Source organism: Rhipicephalus microplus, chromosome 9 (genome assembly GCF_043290135.1).
Source record: "Rhipicephalus microplus isolate Deutch F79 chromosome 9, USDA_Rmic, whole genome shotgun sequence".
NCBI lineage: Eukaryota > Metazoa > Arthropoda > Arachnida > Ixodida > Ixodidae > Rhipicephalus > Rhipicephalus microplus.
The window spans coordinates 111,764,587-111,780,803 of NC_134708.1; the positions used below are offsets into that span (position 1 = coordinate 111,764,587).

Consider the following 16,217-nt stretch of genomic DNA (forward strand, 5'->3'; position numbering starts at 1 on the left):
GTCCTAGTACAACGTTACGACGACCGCGAACACGTCATCGCATACACAAGTCGCTCCCTAAGCAGGCCGGAACAAAACTACACTGTTACGGAACAAGAAAGTCTGGCGGTATTATTTGCAATTCAGCGGTTTAGGTCTTATCTGTACGGACGCCCATTCACAGTCGTAACCGACCACCACTCGTTGTGTTGGCTTGTCAACCTTCGTGACCCTTGTGGCCGCCTTGCGCGCTGGGCACTCCGGCTACAAGAATACAGTTTTACCGTCGCTTACAAGAGTGGTCGTCGACATGCTGACGCGGACTGTCTTTCACGTATGCCACTTAGCACAACAGACTGTGAATCCGATGACCTTGATCAGCTTGTAGCGTCTGTGTCGCCTACATTGCCGGACTATCCCAGTTTCAGAGCAGAACAGCGGAAGGTTGCTAAACTAGCACCACTATTCGCCGCTGCATCTGCTTCCACTAGTGCACGCCGTTTTTGTATGCGTGATGGACTGTTGTTCAAAAGGAACCTCTTCAGCAGTGGCGCGCGTTTCCTTCTAGTGGTCCTGGAGAGCCTGCGAACAGTTATTATGAGTGTCATGCACGACGATCCTACATCTGGACATTTAGGTTTGGCGCGGACGCTTCACCGGACTAAATAGCGCTTTTATTGGCCTGGTACGCATAAATCTGTTGAGAGTTATGTGGCAAGCTGCATGCAATGTCAGCGTCACAAACGTCCATCAACTGCTCCAGCTGGTCTTCTACAGCCGATGCCTACTCCAAGTGCACCTTTCAAACAAGTGGGCACTGACTTTCTGGGCCCCTTCCCAAAATCGGCTAAGGGCAACCTATGGATAATTGTTTGCGTCGACTACCACACACGCTACTGCGAGACGGCGGCCGTCTCCTCCGCAACTGCCAGTGAAGTCTGGTCGTTTTTGTTACAGTACGTCATCCTCCGACATGGCTCACCTCGCCTGATTATCAGTGATCGTGGACGACAATTCACAGGGGATGTCGTGGAGGAGCTACTCCGTTTATCTGAGTCCCGCCTGCGTCACTCGACACCATACCACCCCCAAACTAATGGGCTGACGGAGCGTATCAACCGCACCATTATCAACATGTTGTCTATGTATGTCTCATGCGACTACAAGAACTGGGATGACGTACTCCCGTTGATTACTTACGCGTTCAACACCGCGAAGCATGAGATTACAGGCTATAGCCCTTTCTTTTTGCTTTATGCACGTTCGCCCCGGCACACAATCGACACAATATTGCCTTTCTGTGACCACGACAACGCCACTGTCGCCGAGACTCTCTGCCTCGCCGAAGAGGCGCGTCGCATAGCTCGACTACGCACATTGGCGTCGCAAGACAAAGCTAAGGCACGCTATGACATTCACCATCGACCAGTGATTTATCGCCGTAGTGATCTAGTGTGGTTGTGGACTCCGATGCCAAAAGTTTATGCCAAAAGTTTTTGGCGACTTACGATGGACATTTTGTCATTGTTGACAGACTTACAAAGGTCAACTATGTAATAGCTCGTCTCACGGCGAGTGGTCGACGAGCTGCCAAAGCTCAAGCGTGTTGCCCGCCTGAAACTTAACACGCCACGACAACTTGACTGACTCGTCCGGCGGCCTTCGTCTACGCGGAGAGGAATATTGCGTACATGCACGAAGACGAAGAAGCGTATACGGGGAACGCATTCGTCGTCGACAGCGGGAGAGGAAGAAGAGGATCAGGAGAATCTTTAACCAGTCGGCCGCTTCTGAGCTGTCCCTCACGACCTAATAGACGGCTCCTTTCAACGTCTACCAGTCTCTTTTTAACGTACCAATATATATATATATATATATATATATATATATATATATATATATATATATATATATATATATATATATATATATATATATATATATATATATATATATATATATATATATATATATATATATATATATATATATATATATATATATATATATATATATATATATATACAGGCAGTTCAACATAACATGGCGATCGCTTTGTTACAATTATGTAGGGAAATACCGTAGAGCAGACGTCCCTGTGACTATAACCGAATTTAATGTTGCCAAACAATAAAATTACTGCCGCATTTAATTCTAATCCTAATTTTTCAAAAGGAGCTACCAAGTATCTTTTCAACTGATAAGAATGTCGGCGACAGATTAAAAAGAAATGATCTATTGTTTTCATTTTTTCGCAAACTTGACATAAAGGTGACGCCTTTAGACCAACGTTATGCAAATAATAATTTAGTTGCGAAATTCTGCAGCGCAATCTTGTATAAGTAACTCCGAAAGATTGGACCGGGACACGTTATCTTCCTGTTCTTCATCATCTTCGGCCAACCTTCTGCTTCGCCTCGAAAGCATGCGTGCCAATTTCCCTTGCGCGGATTGCAATAACTATGATGGCTGAAGCAGCACGCGCCATAAGAGAGAGAAAGAAAGAAAAAAAAGAAAGGAAGAAAGAAGAAAAGAAAGTAAGAAAGAAAGAAAAAAAGAAAGAAAAGGAAGTGAGAAATGGGATGTAAAAGAAAGTTTTTCACGAGGGGGTATTCGAACCCGTGGAGTGCAAGCCAAAGTGGCTTCCTACGCACTCGGCTATTCAGCACCCTAGCATAGCATAGCCTTTCAGAGTGTAGTCTGACGAAGGGTAGGACAGCGCAGTAGGTGTCAGAAAAAGGGGAATAAACTATTGCAGAGAAATTGAGAGAGACTGAAATACAAATTGCAAATACACAGCGAGAGACTTGAAGAAACAGTATACGGAGAACGAAAAATAGAAGTACTCAAAAGAAAAAAATAGAAATATACACAGACATTTAGAAGAAAACAGATCCAAGAAAAGACACACAAAAAATTAAAAAGAATGGCCGAAAATGGAAAAGCTACCCGTATTTGCCCACTGAGGGGACTTGAGTAAACGCGTCACAGAGCGGTGGGGGTATCACGTGAATGTTGAGTAACTAAGTATGGTTTGGGAATGCTTAGGTGTTAATTCGCCTTTATTATTCTTATGTACTGAATGAAGGAGACGCGTTGCCTTCAACGAGTGCTGGGACGCTGATGTTCAGTTGCTCCCCACTACTGGTGGACGTTTCTGTTGCTGTGAGTGTATGTACTGGAGTCAAGCAAAGCGTCAAGTCAAGCTAAAGCAAAGTAATGACGCCCTTGACTGAAATCTGAACTCGCGCTCCGCCGCCTATATACACACCACCCGCGTTCGAGGGAGATGAGTACGAGGAAGAGGTACGCACCCTCACTGCGCATGCACGGCTTGGTGAACGCCCATTGATGTCTAATCTGTTGATGGTTCCTGGGCTGACAGTTTTGCGAGTGTCTTCCCGAACTGGAACCACACGCGAGCATGCTGCACAAGACGATAGACGGGAGCATTCGCAGTGGGGGTGTGGACAGCGGCGACGCTGAAGCATGACATCCTATGACTAAGAAATATTTCGCATTTAAAACAAAACGGAACAGTGAACTAATGTAAACTGGGAAAATTGAGCAAAACAGCAAGAGCCGGGACTTTCTTGGAGCCCATCAGCTCCATTGTTTTTTTGACATCACGCCTCTGGTGTAATCTACGCTAGTACGCTGGTAGAAGCGTCGCTCACCTTCAGGGAATCTTGGTCTCCTGTCTCGGAAGTTCGTGCTACTGGTGCAGTGCGAATGAGCTTTTGCGGCCTGATAAACTCCAAAAAATATTTTGCTGCATTTTACATATACCTGTATAAAGAAGTAAATGAAGAACAGTCTTCGGAATTTGGTTCACATTCGCTTCTTCTGTAGAAAAGCAGATGTGTCTTTCAGTTTCCTACAATATCGCGAATCATTTTATTTGCGAATGTTCGCAGCGCTAGAGCAGTGGGCTTAGGGGCAGCACCAGGAAGACACTCACTGCTCAATCGACGGTCCCAATTAATCAGACTACGCAGAGCGTGAAAGCCGAGAGGTTTTGTTGAGTGCAGGTCGAGCCTGACGTTGGCACTTCGTTTCGTGTTCATTGGCGACGTGCGCTCTAAACTATGCGGTGCTCCACAGAGCCTCATTAATTATGCAGTGCACTTCCTTCATGAGAAGGCTGTTCACTCACTCTTGAGCTGATTTCAGAGCGGAATGTTCGTTAGCGCGCTCTGTTGTAATTGACTTAAGAGTGTACTAAAAAATTGCATGGCTGAAAAGAGGAGCAAAATTGTGAATACAATGATATTTATCCAAGCAAGCACGTAGTCTGTTAGACACACGGGAGCCCTCCTTTGGGCTTTCGCACAAATGATGTCCTTGTAAGTAGTAGTGACTTAAAGTTGACATGTTTATGAAAGACTGAGTGAGGAAAAGCAATGCTTCCTGTGATTGTTAATATACTACAATGCTTTTTATTTCACATATATAGTCGCAAAATACCGATGTCACGAGCCCAGAACGGCTGAACTCAATGCAAATTCCTGGCATGGGCATCGGTTGCATAAGACGGACATTTGTCACAAGCCTTTGTGCCGTGATTTCTTTCAAGTCATAAGACATCTTTATAAACCCAGTTTTAAGTTCAATAAGAGTCAGTATGCTTTAGGAATGCAAAGCAGCATCTCTTTCATTGCTGTCTGTTTTGAAAGAACTTTCAAATGCTTTATGTCACGCGTTCACCTTCATTAAAGTTCTCCTAATATGTGGGCTTTTTCTTTGTTATACTTTAAGGTGAAAGTCAAAATTTTCTCGTGACACTTTGAGCGAAACAGGCAGATCAATTCAATCAGACATATATTTCTTTCTCAGCTATGCTCACGTGGACGGCAGGGGAGGGGGGGATTTCTATTCACGGCACACAAATTGAAGTACCACTCGGCTAGAAATGAATTAATCGAAGCTAGAGTAAGTAGCAATGGCTGGGTCATAACCTAAAATGAAAGATGAACTAATAAATAAGGTTGACCGAATATAGAGTCACAGTAGAAGTAATAATATTGTAATCGAGGCATTCCAGATGTGCAGAATGAGACAGAGCAAACTTTGAAGCAGGAGGTTGTAGAGAAAATTCTGCAGGGAAAACTGAATCTATCAGTTACAACTGTCGAACGTATACATCGAATCGGAAAACCTTCTTCTAACGGACCAAGACCCATCGCGCTCCGTCTGGGAAGCCTCGCAGAAAAAAAGGACGTACTACGCAATCGCAATAACCTTAAGGGCACGAATATTTTCATCAATGAGGACTTTTCGCATAATGTAAGAAAGAAAAGACCATGCCTGTGGAACAGAACATTACAAAACAGAAAAAGAAAAGAGAAGGTTGCACTTCTGTATGATCAAATGAAGATAAACGGAGTGTTGAATGCATGGGACGAAGCCACAAATCAACGCTATTGGGTGACTGACAGCCCGTCTAATACAGCTGCAAGAACTGCTGCTTCCTTATATGACTGACATGCGGATCCAGGCAAGCTTCGGCTACTGAACGTCAATGCCTGTAGCCTCGTTAATAAGACTTTAGACCTAAAACACATTTTATTTGAGTATCAGTGAGATATTGTAATTGTAAGAGAAACATGGCTACATGACGACTTCCGAGTTTGTGAAATATGCCATCCAGGATATAACGTGATCAGAAATGACTGCAGTAGCAGGGGGTGGGGCGTTGTCATCTTTCTGGATTGCCGCGTCAAATATATGGTTCTTTACAAACCTTCCGAGATTCAAGCAATATGTTGCAAAATTCTTGGCCGCCCCGACTTGATTGTGGGATGCGTATATTGTGCTCTGGGAAGTACTGCTGCCAGTGTTGATGCCCTGAATAAGAAACTGCATGAACGAAAATGTCATCATAGCGGGGGAATGTAATGTTCTATACGTTGAATGGGACGGAATGCATACGGGTACGCGAGACCGTGATGTAGGCGCAGCAGTTATGTATATGTGGTTTTCACATAGGCTTACACAAGGAGTACTGGACTTTACTAGGGTCTGCGGTAATAGCAAATCTGTTCTAGATTTCTTCTTTTTAAGCCATATCATTGCATATAAATATTATAGAGTTGATAGTCTGCCCAAGATCTTGGATCACTCGATTGTAAGATTGTCTTTGAATATGGGTTCTTTTTCAAGGGTCCTGGACATGTTTCATATTACAGACAGTTCAACGAAGCTGATGATACCAAAATGATCTATGATCTGGCCTTTTGTTTTGAAAAGTCTGACAAATTAAGTCAATATGAATCTGCGCATATCGATAAGTTGTGGTTAAACTTTAAAAGAACAGTTCACAAATGCATAAGCCGCTATGTTCCTCTCAAAACTAAATCAAAACGGGTGCACAGCCCATGGATTATGAGAGATCATACAACTGAAAAGAAAAGTGTCAAGGCGTAGGGCACTTTATAAGCGTACACATGGTTCCGCTGTTCATAATAACTTCTCCAACTTCAGTAAACAGTTAAAACAATGACGAAGGAATCTAAGGACAAGTATTATGGTGTCTCTATGGATACATTTCTACGCGAATCACCCCAAAAGTTTTGGAGGCACCTGGCTCCAACTAAGAAGGCAGTCACAGAAATATGTACACAACAAGAATCGATCGAGAATAAATATGATATAGCAGACGCCTTCAATGACTTTTTTGCTTGTGTTTTCACCAATGATGATAGAAAGGAGTCAAAATTTGAGGTACACCAACAGCTTCCAGTTGCAGAGGAATTGAGGTTAACGTATGAAGGAGTATTAAATTTGCTGCTGAACCTAAATACGAAGAAATCGGCAGGCCCTGATGAGATAATGAATTTTTAAAGAGATGATAGAAGGAGGAAGACGAAGTAATTGTGTTGTGGAACACATCTTGCGGTCTGTGCTGTATCTTCTGCGTTCCACAGCGCAACAGCGGAGTCTCCAGCCCCCTACATCGCCGTGATGGATGTACAATCCCCAGAGATCCCGCCCAGTACCACTTCATTCACGGGCATTGCTTCAAGAAAGCGTGGTAATCTATCTAGTGAGAGCGAGGACACCGAACTGTACTCTGCATCAGACTACGAGCCCTCGGAAGACGGCTTCGAACGTGTGCTCTACCGCAATGCCATACGAAGAATCATGAACGCACCATCGGCATCAAGTACAGCCACTGTGAGGACAGCGCCTCAGTGATGGCCTCACTCTATTCTGTTTGTGCCGCAGACTACTACTGCCAATCTACGCTTCCTCATCAGGCAAACACTGTCCTTGTACCTTGAAAACATTGTGCCTAACGAGATTAAGGACATCAGGATAAACACAAGTAAGAATATTTGGGCAATCGACGTGAGGAACCCGAGTGCACTGAACACTCTACAGCATGTGTCGGAGCTGGAAAACATCAAAGTCCGATCCATCATACCAGCGAATGGTGACACCGTAACAGGAGTTATCTATGACATAGACACTTAAATCGCCAATGAAGATCTTCCTGTACTGACAAAACCAGTGAGTGAAAACAACGTCATTGTGCATGCTGGTCGCCTAGGCAACTCTTGTTGTGCGCGAATAACATTCAAAGGTGACTGTCTTCCCTCTTACGTGAAGGTTGGCCATTTCCGTAACCAGGTTCGCCCATTTATTCCGAAGCCTATGCAGTGTTTCAAGTGCCAGAAGATTGGCCACGTGAAGGGCATTTGCAGAAATTCCACAGTGTGCCCCCGATGCGCTGAACACCACTCAGAAGATGACAGTAATGCAACTACGTTGAAATGTCCCAACTGCCAAGGAGCTCACAGTGCTTCCTCCAAGGACTGTCCTCAGATTAAGAAAAAGATTCATATTCTGAGGCAAATGGTGCGAGACAACTCGACTCGCAGAGAAGCTGCGCAAAAAGTAAGGCGAAGGCGTCGTCATCGTCGAAGGTCCTCACGAAGGACAGTGCAAAATCTGACGAGAAAGTCAGAAACTCAAGTGAAATCGACAGGCGCGGCTCCTAGCACGGCAAACATCTGCGCTGAAAGAGAAGATGCTGGAAGATCTCTCTCTCTAAAGGAATGGCCACCCCTTCAGCCTAGACGATCTGTTGAGCCTCAATAGAAGCCGCCTACATGACCTGATCAGCCTCAACAGAAGCCACCTCAACAACAAGCACAAGATGCTGCAACGGCCGGGAAGCCAGATCATCGCGTGATGGTGATGCTAAGATCATTAGTGGACACCATTCGCGTGTTGTTAAGCGACATGAATACACCGTCAGCCAAAAGTGCCCTTCAAGTACTGGACGCGCTTAGTCCTGTGCTAGCAGCCCTAGAGTAGATCATGGCTAACCCACCACTTTCTTTCAGGGATGAGGTTGGTGAATCAGCAATACTGCAGTGGAATGCCAGGGGACTGAGATCGCACATTGGTGACTTTCGTCAATTTGTGTACGTCAATATGTTTCGCGTAATCGTCATCTGTGAGCCGAACTTATCGAGTGCAATACGACTCTCGGGATACGAACCTTTTATGTCGTCTACTGTTACTGAAAGCAGCAAAGTTCTGGTGTACATTCGCCGAGACCTCACTTACATCCTTCAACCTGTACCACCTCATGACGGAAACCAATACGTATGCTTAAGAGTGAAAAAGAGGAGGCTCAATATCACTGTGGTTGGCGCATACCTATCGCCATCAAGCCGTTTAGGTCAAAAACAACTACGCCACATCATAGCGGTAACTCCTGACCGGTGTGTTATCATTGGAGATTTTAACGCTCATCATACATTATGGGGAAGTCAGAATACCAACATGAAGGGCAGAAACTTGGTGCCTTGTGCCTCCGACAACAAACTTTGGTTACTGAACGATGGCAGTCCTACATTTTACGTGGCTCCACATACGGTAGCTGTCTCGACTTGGCTTTTGTTTCTTGAAGCCAAGTGAAACAGACTCAATGGTTCACGAATATAGAAACGCATGGAAGTGATCACATTCCAACGTACGTCAAGATCAGAGGATTGTCGCCTCCTAAAGTGCGCGACAAGGTTAAAAGAGTGGACTGGCAAAAATTTCAGTCTCGTATTTAAGACCAATGACAAGAACACATATCCGATTTACAAGAGGCCATCAAGAACACTGTAAAAGTGACTTTGTGTACAATCCTATGCCCTGTAAGAAGCATGGACATTGAAATAGAGCTAGAACGGCTTCGAGTCTTGCGACGGCGAGCTGAAAGAAAATACCGGCGCACGAAGGACATAGAAGATTTACGGACTGCTAGACGTATGCAGAAGAAGATCAAACGTTGGTTGGACAAGCTAGAATTCCAACACTGGATTACTTTCTGCGTGTCCTTCGACCCTCGTAGGTCTTTATCACAGATATGGAGGACGGTTAGAGGTTTGCGGTCATCGCCCATTCAGAAGTCACCATTCAAGGCCTTAGCCCTTCACAAAAATCTACCAGATGTGGACGTTGCTGAAGAGTTCTGTGCCGAATTATCAGGGCAAACTACAGCCATCAGCAGGTCACCACTTTCGAGCAGTTGTTCGCCACCACGTGATTCCTGTATGGACTTCCCGTTCACCATTCAGGAGCTCAAGGCAGCACTCGCTTCATGGAAGCGTACCTCCACACCAGGACCTGACGGAATCTCCTACAGAGCTCTGTGTCATTTGGGTGAGCGCGCGAGAATAGCTCTACTTCAGCTATATAATGATTGTTGGCTAGAGGGCACTGTCCCCTCAAGTTGGAAAACTAGTCGTCTAGTACCATTGCTAAAACCTGTCAAATCACTATTGGAACTCTCGTCCTATTGCCCGATCGCATCGGCTAGTTGCGTGGGTAAAGTGATAGAGAGAATGATTCTCGGCCGACTCGAGTGGTACTTGGAGTATCATGAGATCTACCCAAATGCCATGGCTGGCTTTCGACGTGGTCGATCATCGATCGATAGCGTCATCGACCTAATCACGTACGTTGAACACGAGAAAGGCCATAAGCGTCTTTGCGCCTCTCTGTTCCTTGACGTCAAAGGAACCTATGATAACGTTACACATGAAGCCGTCCTTACCGCACTAGAAGAGATTGGAGTGGGTGGCCGAATGTTTAAGTGGATACGCAGTTATCTCCAAATGCGATCCTATTTTGTGAGTACAGAGACCGGGAACACATCTACACATTTCAGTTGTCGTGGCGTCCCTCAGGATGTTGTACTGAGCCCCGTGATATTCAATATATCACTAATCGCTCTCCTTACACACCTACCAAACAATATTTATCTATCAACATACGCTGATGACATCTGCATCTGGACATCTCCGGACTCTCGCCTGCAGTTACGAGCGAGAATACAGAGAGCTGCTACTGCAACTGCTTTGTATCTACGCAATCGAGGCCTGGAAATTTCCTCCGGAAAGTGCGCTATTCTGGCATTTACGCGCAAATTCATGTCGAATTACAGAGTTTCAATTAACGGTCAAAATATACCATATCGTCGATCTCACAAATTTTGGGGTGTCATAGTCGACAGAGACATATCATGGAGCCCTAATGTGTCGTATTTGAAAAAGCGATTGACAGGCATATGCCATCTTTTCAAGTTTCTCGCTGGAAAGACTTGGGGAATGCAGCCTAATGCTATGTTACGACTGTACAGGGTGCTTTTCCTTGGCTTTTTACGATACAGTCTGCCTGCATTATCAAACGCCAGCAAAACAAGTCGGCACACGATGGAAAACGTTCATGCACAGGCGCTTCGAATATGTCTAGGTCTGCCACAGGGTGCCTCAACAATGCCGACTATAGCTATAGCCAAAGACCACCTCGCGCAGACCCATATTAAAATTGAAGCTTTGAGGACACACGTAAGGCATGTGGGCCGGACTCCCCATCACCACCTAGCCTCTCTATAAGCGGATAGACCTCATACTTCCTTTTGTCGAACAATAACTACACATGTTGACTTCCTATTAACTGGTTTGACGCCTGCGACGAAACCTTCAATTCCTCCATGGTGCCTCAAACAGCCAGTCATTAACCTGACAATACCAGGCATCCAGAAAAAACGAGATTTCTCAATACCAGCCCTCAAGCAGCTCGCCTTACTTTTGCTGTACGAGAAGTACCAAGACTGCACCCACGTCTACACCGACGGCTCCGTCCTGCCAAACAGCTCAACTGCGGCAGTCGTTATTCCAACGCACGCCACAACCATCAAATTCAGAACAGCTCATGCAACTACGACAACGGCAGCAGAGCTTACAGCGCTTCGCGCTGCGCTGCGTTTCATTAACGACCAAAGCACACAACGGTGAATGATTTTCTGCGACTGCAAGGCGGCACTGCAGTCACTTCTGTCAAATCTACGCCGTGGTCCACACGAGCAGTTGGTATTTGAAACAGCAGAAATGCTACACCATATATCATAGAAAAGGCACTACGTTATATTTCAGTGGTTACCAAGCCACTGTGGAATTATCGGTAACGAACGAGCTGATCAAGCTGCCCGTTCAGCCCATACAGAAGAGAACAAACAGTCAATACCTCTCTCAAGGACGGACGCTGCTAGGAGGCTCCGCATGCTTGCTCGCCAACGCTCCATGACTCTTTGGAATGAGCCTCTCTTTACGCATGCAAGATTACGATCCCTTGATTCAACGTTAAGCATACAGCTTCCAACAAAAATTCGACGAGGCGACGCTACTGCTCTGTGCAGACAATGGTTGGGAGTCACGTTTACCCGTGCGTACGCGTTCCGCATAGGTATGGCCAATACCACCGACTGTGCACACTGCAGAGATGAAGAAACAATTCGACATATCATGTGTGACAGCCCGAAATACAACCTCGAAAGACAACACCTTTATAATAAACTAAACAGGTTTCATGACCAGCCGCTGTCAGAAGAAAGTATACTGCGCCATCGTCATGACTCATCGTCACAGAAGACAGCCGTGCAAGCGCTACTGGGCTTCTTACGAACTACTGGCCTGTCGGAACGCCTCTGAGTGGACTGATTTTGTGTGTGCGTGTGTATCGGTGTATCGGTGTTTTTCTCCTATTTATTTTTTAACTCTCCCTTTCTCTTTCAACCCCCTATTCCCCAACCCCAGTGTAGAGTAGCATACCGGATAGTAGCATATAGTTAACCTTCCTGCCTTACTTTTTCTCGTTTCTCTATCTCTCTCTCTCTGTTATTAAAGAGGTATGCTGAATCAACTGCGAAGTACCTCTTAGGTTTCTTCAAGAAGTCGATACGGTCAGGTATGCTTCCTGAAAAATAGAAAATGAGTAAAGTTGTACCCGTATTTATAGACGGTGACACCACGTCTACTGCCAGTTATAGGGGCGTATGGCTGGGACAGCTGGCGCGCCGGAGCGATACTAGCAGCGCTGCGCGCGGTGGAGAACCGCCCTAGGTGGCCGCAGGCATACCGAGCTGCCGTGCTGCCGCTGCTGGTTTTCAATGGCGAGTAACACGTGTGCGTTCTATTGCAGCTTCCTTCCTCTCGAAAACTGTGAGCTGTCTTTTAAGGAGGCGAGCCTGACGAAGGGAAAGCTACTCGTGAAATGCTACTCTGAAGCTACTACTGCCATGGTGTTCGCGGTGGAGGAGATAATACAAGCAGACGAGCATCAGCTGAATGCCAAGTGCGTTTCACAAGTGCAAGACAACGTCGTCTACGATGTGCGTCTGAAGGTAAACGTTCTTTCTCTTTTTTGTTTTCTTTCTACCGCTCTTGTCGAGTGTATTCGCGCTCAGAGGCTAAGTACACAAAGGTGGTGATACTAAATTGAATTTTCGCATGCAGATCTGCGCTCATACACGGTTCGTAGCCTCCGGGACATTACCAGCCGCTCTAAGCATGCCGCGGCTGTGTGCGCCTACGTGAATGAGGCAACTGACGATACATGTACAAGCAGACCTCAGCAGTGGAGAAAACCGTCGAAAAAGCGCAAGCGGGACGTGAACAAGAGCATCGCGGACCTTTTCCCAGGTATTTTGATTAGGAAAGCATTCGCTCGATTCCTCTTTTCACCGTGGATTCGTGATTGGTTGATTATGAGGTTTAACGTGACGACGCTACACAGACGACGGGGCGCGCCGTAGTGCCGGGTTCCGGATTAATTTTGACCACCTGAGGATCTTTAACGTGTGCCGAAAGCTCAAACACATGGGCGTTGTTGCTTTTCGCCTGCATCATAAAAGCGGCCCCCGCGGTCGGGAACCGAACCCGCTTTCTTGACATACCCTGGTTTCGTGAACTTATCCTCCTCCTATCTCTACTGTTAAACCGAGTGAAAGCTGATTAGTTTCATGCTAGCAGCGTTGCATTCTTCGTGAAAGTAAAACCGAAATCGCAATTTCTATGCAGTTGCAAGAGGCTGAGAAAAAATGCCGTCTCGAAGTCTTTCTTTTTACTCTCCATACACAGCTATCTGAATGTTTCGAGAGCCTCTCTACACAAAGAAAGTGTGTAAAACTTTGTTCTTCCTCCAAAAGTTGCAGGGATAAATCAATTTAAGTAAATGTTCCAGTTATTCAACTAGGTGATTCAGAAATTCTAATGCTTGTATAGCCGCTTAAAAGGTAATAAAGCTTGGTCAGTGCGAAGTATATTAAAAAAACTAGGATGGAGCTAATAGTGTAAGTTTGCCTTTATTTACCACTGTTAACCAGACCAGAATTTTTTCTTCTAGCTGGACCCCTCACATGTGCCAAGGACACAAGGCCAGGGTCACCCACTGATGTCATGGCATGCTATGAAGATTTAGTTTGCCCACTCAACAGTGTTCTAAAGGTCATGAAGATGACGGAGGTAGAGCGAGAGGCCAAGATAGTGGTGGAAAGTCTGGTGTCGACGGTCTCCGCCAACAGTGAAAGGCAGCATATGGCGGCCCTTCTTAGAAATATCAGTGCTGACAGGACACTGTTTCACCATACGCGTACTGTGTACGACCTCAACAGTCAAACAACGCAGCAAGTAAGCACAGACTTCATGGGTGGCCTGTCCTGCGAGGCCAGGATCATTTATTCTACAGAGGTGCGCTTGGCTGATGAAGTCGTCGACCTCGCAACAGCAACCCGTGGTCAGTCGAGCAATTTTCGGCAAGTTGGGAGACCTGTTTACAATGGAGAAAAGTTTTATTAGATTCTAGAAAAGAGTGTTGACGTCCACATAAAACTGAAGTTTACAAACCTCCCCAAGTCACAATTAATTCATCAGATAATATTGACCATAAGCATACCTTTCGGTTTACGACTTTCTGGCAGTTTTCAATTAAAGGGTTAGAAACAAGCAGCACTGGAGTCGCCACTTTGACGATTACAGAATTGCTTCTGGTGGTGTACAGAGGTATCAATTAAACGTTTTGTTGAATGCAATCACAGGTGTTACAGAGTGCAGTATGAAGGTTGCTTAACCTTTCCAGGATAAGACTACCAAAAATATATTAGGAAATATTGCTGCATACCAACCCATTTCATCACGGCAGCTGTTTTGGCTGTGAAAAAATTAAGTTCTTCTCAAATGCAGAACTTCATTGCGTTTGCACCTCTATTGACAGACATGTGCAGCACAATTTATTTACATCGGTTGTTTTCGTTTCACCAATCTTTCTTTTCTCTGTACAGATGGCATAAAGCACGAAAGTATCGCCTCACATGCTCAAGCTGCCATCCTATCCGCACCAGGAGAAAGCTACCCGAAGCCTTGGCGAAGCAGATGACCTGCAAAAAACCTTTCTCAACTCCAGCCACTCGATACGGTAAGAAGTTTGCTAATATCCAAACCTTGAAGATGATCCGTCGCAATTAATTAGTCACATACCATGAATAATGTTTTATGTGTTCTTTTTTTGAGCGTTACATTGTTAATATTTTTGTCCATTGCATGTAGGTCTCCGGAATGAACCAAAGGCACGAAAGGCACTGGAGCAGAAACTTCAGACTCCCATTCTTGAGGTATGTGTGCCACAAAACCACCGCATGCCAGCGAGACTTGAACCCTTCTTGAAAGAGCTTGTGCCTGTGCGCGTTATATCTAAACAAACACAGCACCCTGCAGCTGCTCACCTTAAGATACATTCTCGCACGGCAAAGAATATTTTTTGAGAAGACCCCCGTTGCCACTAGTCCTGAACTAAAATAAAATAAAGTTTATTACTCCTCCCGCCTCCTCGGCAGCTAGGGCTCTATCGTGACATCTGTATGAAATGGGCATTTTGGTAATGACCTGCATAAATGTCATTGGATCTTGAAACATAAAATCATGACTGCTTCTCTTCGTCTACCGTCCATTTGTATTTTAGGATGCAAGGCTTGTCACTGAATCTAGTTATCTGCTGACTTCGGCAAAGTTCGTCACATTTCGATAAAATGAATATAAGGTGGAAATCTGGCAAGGAGTAATCAGGCTGCCTCTGCGGTCTGATGATACAGATACATTGAATTCTGTGAAGTAAAAGCTACTGTAGTCCTTACTGTATTATTATTTGTGAACATGTTGTAACACTATTTGAAATGCTTCAAACTTTTGTCTTCGGCAGAAAATAAATATCGTCCAGGGTCTAGCAAATTCGTGTTCAGACAGAGCTGCTTAGCAGTTTGAAATAAATATTTTGCATCATTAGCCCAACTTGACACATTTTTCAGACTGGACTTGTCGTGCTGCCGGAGCAACCATGGCTCACTTGCAACCCCAATGGGCTCATGCGGTACGATGGAAACACGGTGCTCGTGGAAATCAAGTGTCCAGCCAGGTGTGAGAAGGTACCTATCATCGACAAGGCGGGAAAAACAATCTTGGAGTTTTTCGATTGTCAGGCTGGAACGCTGACCCTCAAGAAATCCCACAGCTTCTACACTCAACTACAGCTGCAGCTTTACATCATGAACCTTAGTGAAGCAGTGTTTTATGCTTGGAGCCCCGTGCAGGATCACAAGTTTCTTTTTGTAGACAGAGACATGAATTTCCTTTCAGAGGTTGTTCCAAAACTATAATTCTTTTATTTCACTTATCTACTTGAGGAACTCTCTAAGACAACTTAAACAAAAGTCTTCTTTTTGCTTTGTGAGCAAAAATTGACATGTCTCTGAATTGTTTGGGTTTTAAAAACACATCTTTTATACCACCAAATCATGCTGGTATGTGGTCGAGAAACTACAATGAAATGTCAGTAATATTTTAGGGTCTGGTGGCTGTCACTCTGCACTAAGGAGCAGTCGTTACTGCTGGAATGTTTTACAG

General features: G+C 45.1%; 1 protein-coding gene across 5 annotated transcripts; it reads left to right on the plus strand.

Annotated features, from left to right (window-relative positions):
• The first annotated feature begins 2,029 nt into the window (after positions 1-2,029).
• Positions 2,030-16,078, plus strand: LOC142772116 (uncharacterized). 5 transcript variants are annotated; one of them, XR_012886280.1, is made up of 6 exons: positions 2,030-12,667; positions 12,780-12,965; positions 13,669-14,058; positions 14,603-14,736; positions 14,868-14,932; positions 15,623-15,689. XR_012886280.1 is itself a non-coding variant. In XM_075874247.1 (4 exons), exons 2-3 carry the CDS (start codon positions 13,722-13,724, stop codon positions 14,695-14,697), a joined length of 432 nt encoding a protein of 143 aa, XP_075730362.1. In that variant the 5' UTR covers positions 2,030-12,667; positions 12,780-13,721; the 3' UTR covers positions 14,698-14,736; positions 14,868-15,599. The 5 variants fall into 5 exon arrangements, 3 of the variants coding, with proteins under 3 accessions (XP_075730362.1, XP_075730360.1, XP_075730361.1); XR_012886279.1 differs by having other exon boundaries at positions 12,780-14,058; XM_075874247.1 differs by lacking the exon at positions 15,623-15,689 and having other exon boundaries at positions 12,780-14,058; positions 14,868-15,599.
• Positions 16,079-16,217: the final 139 nt, after the last annotated feature.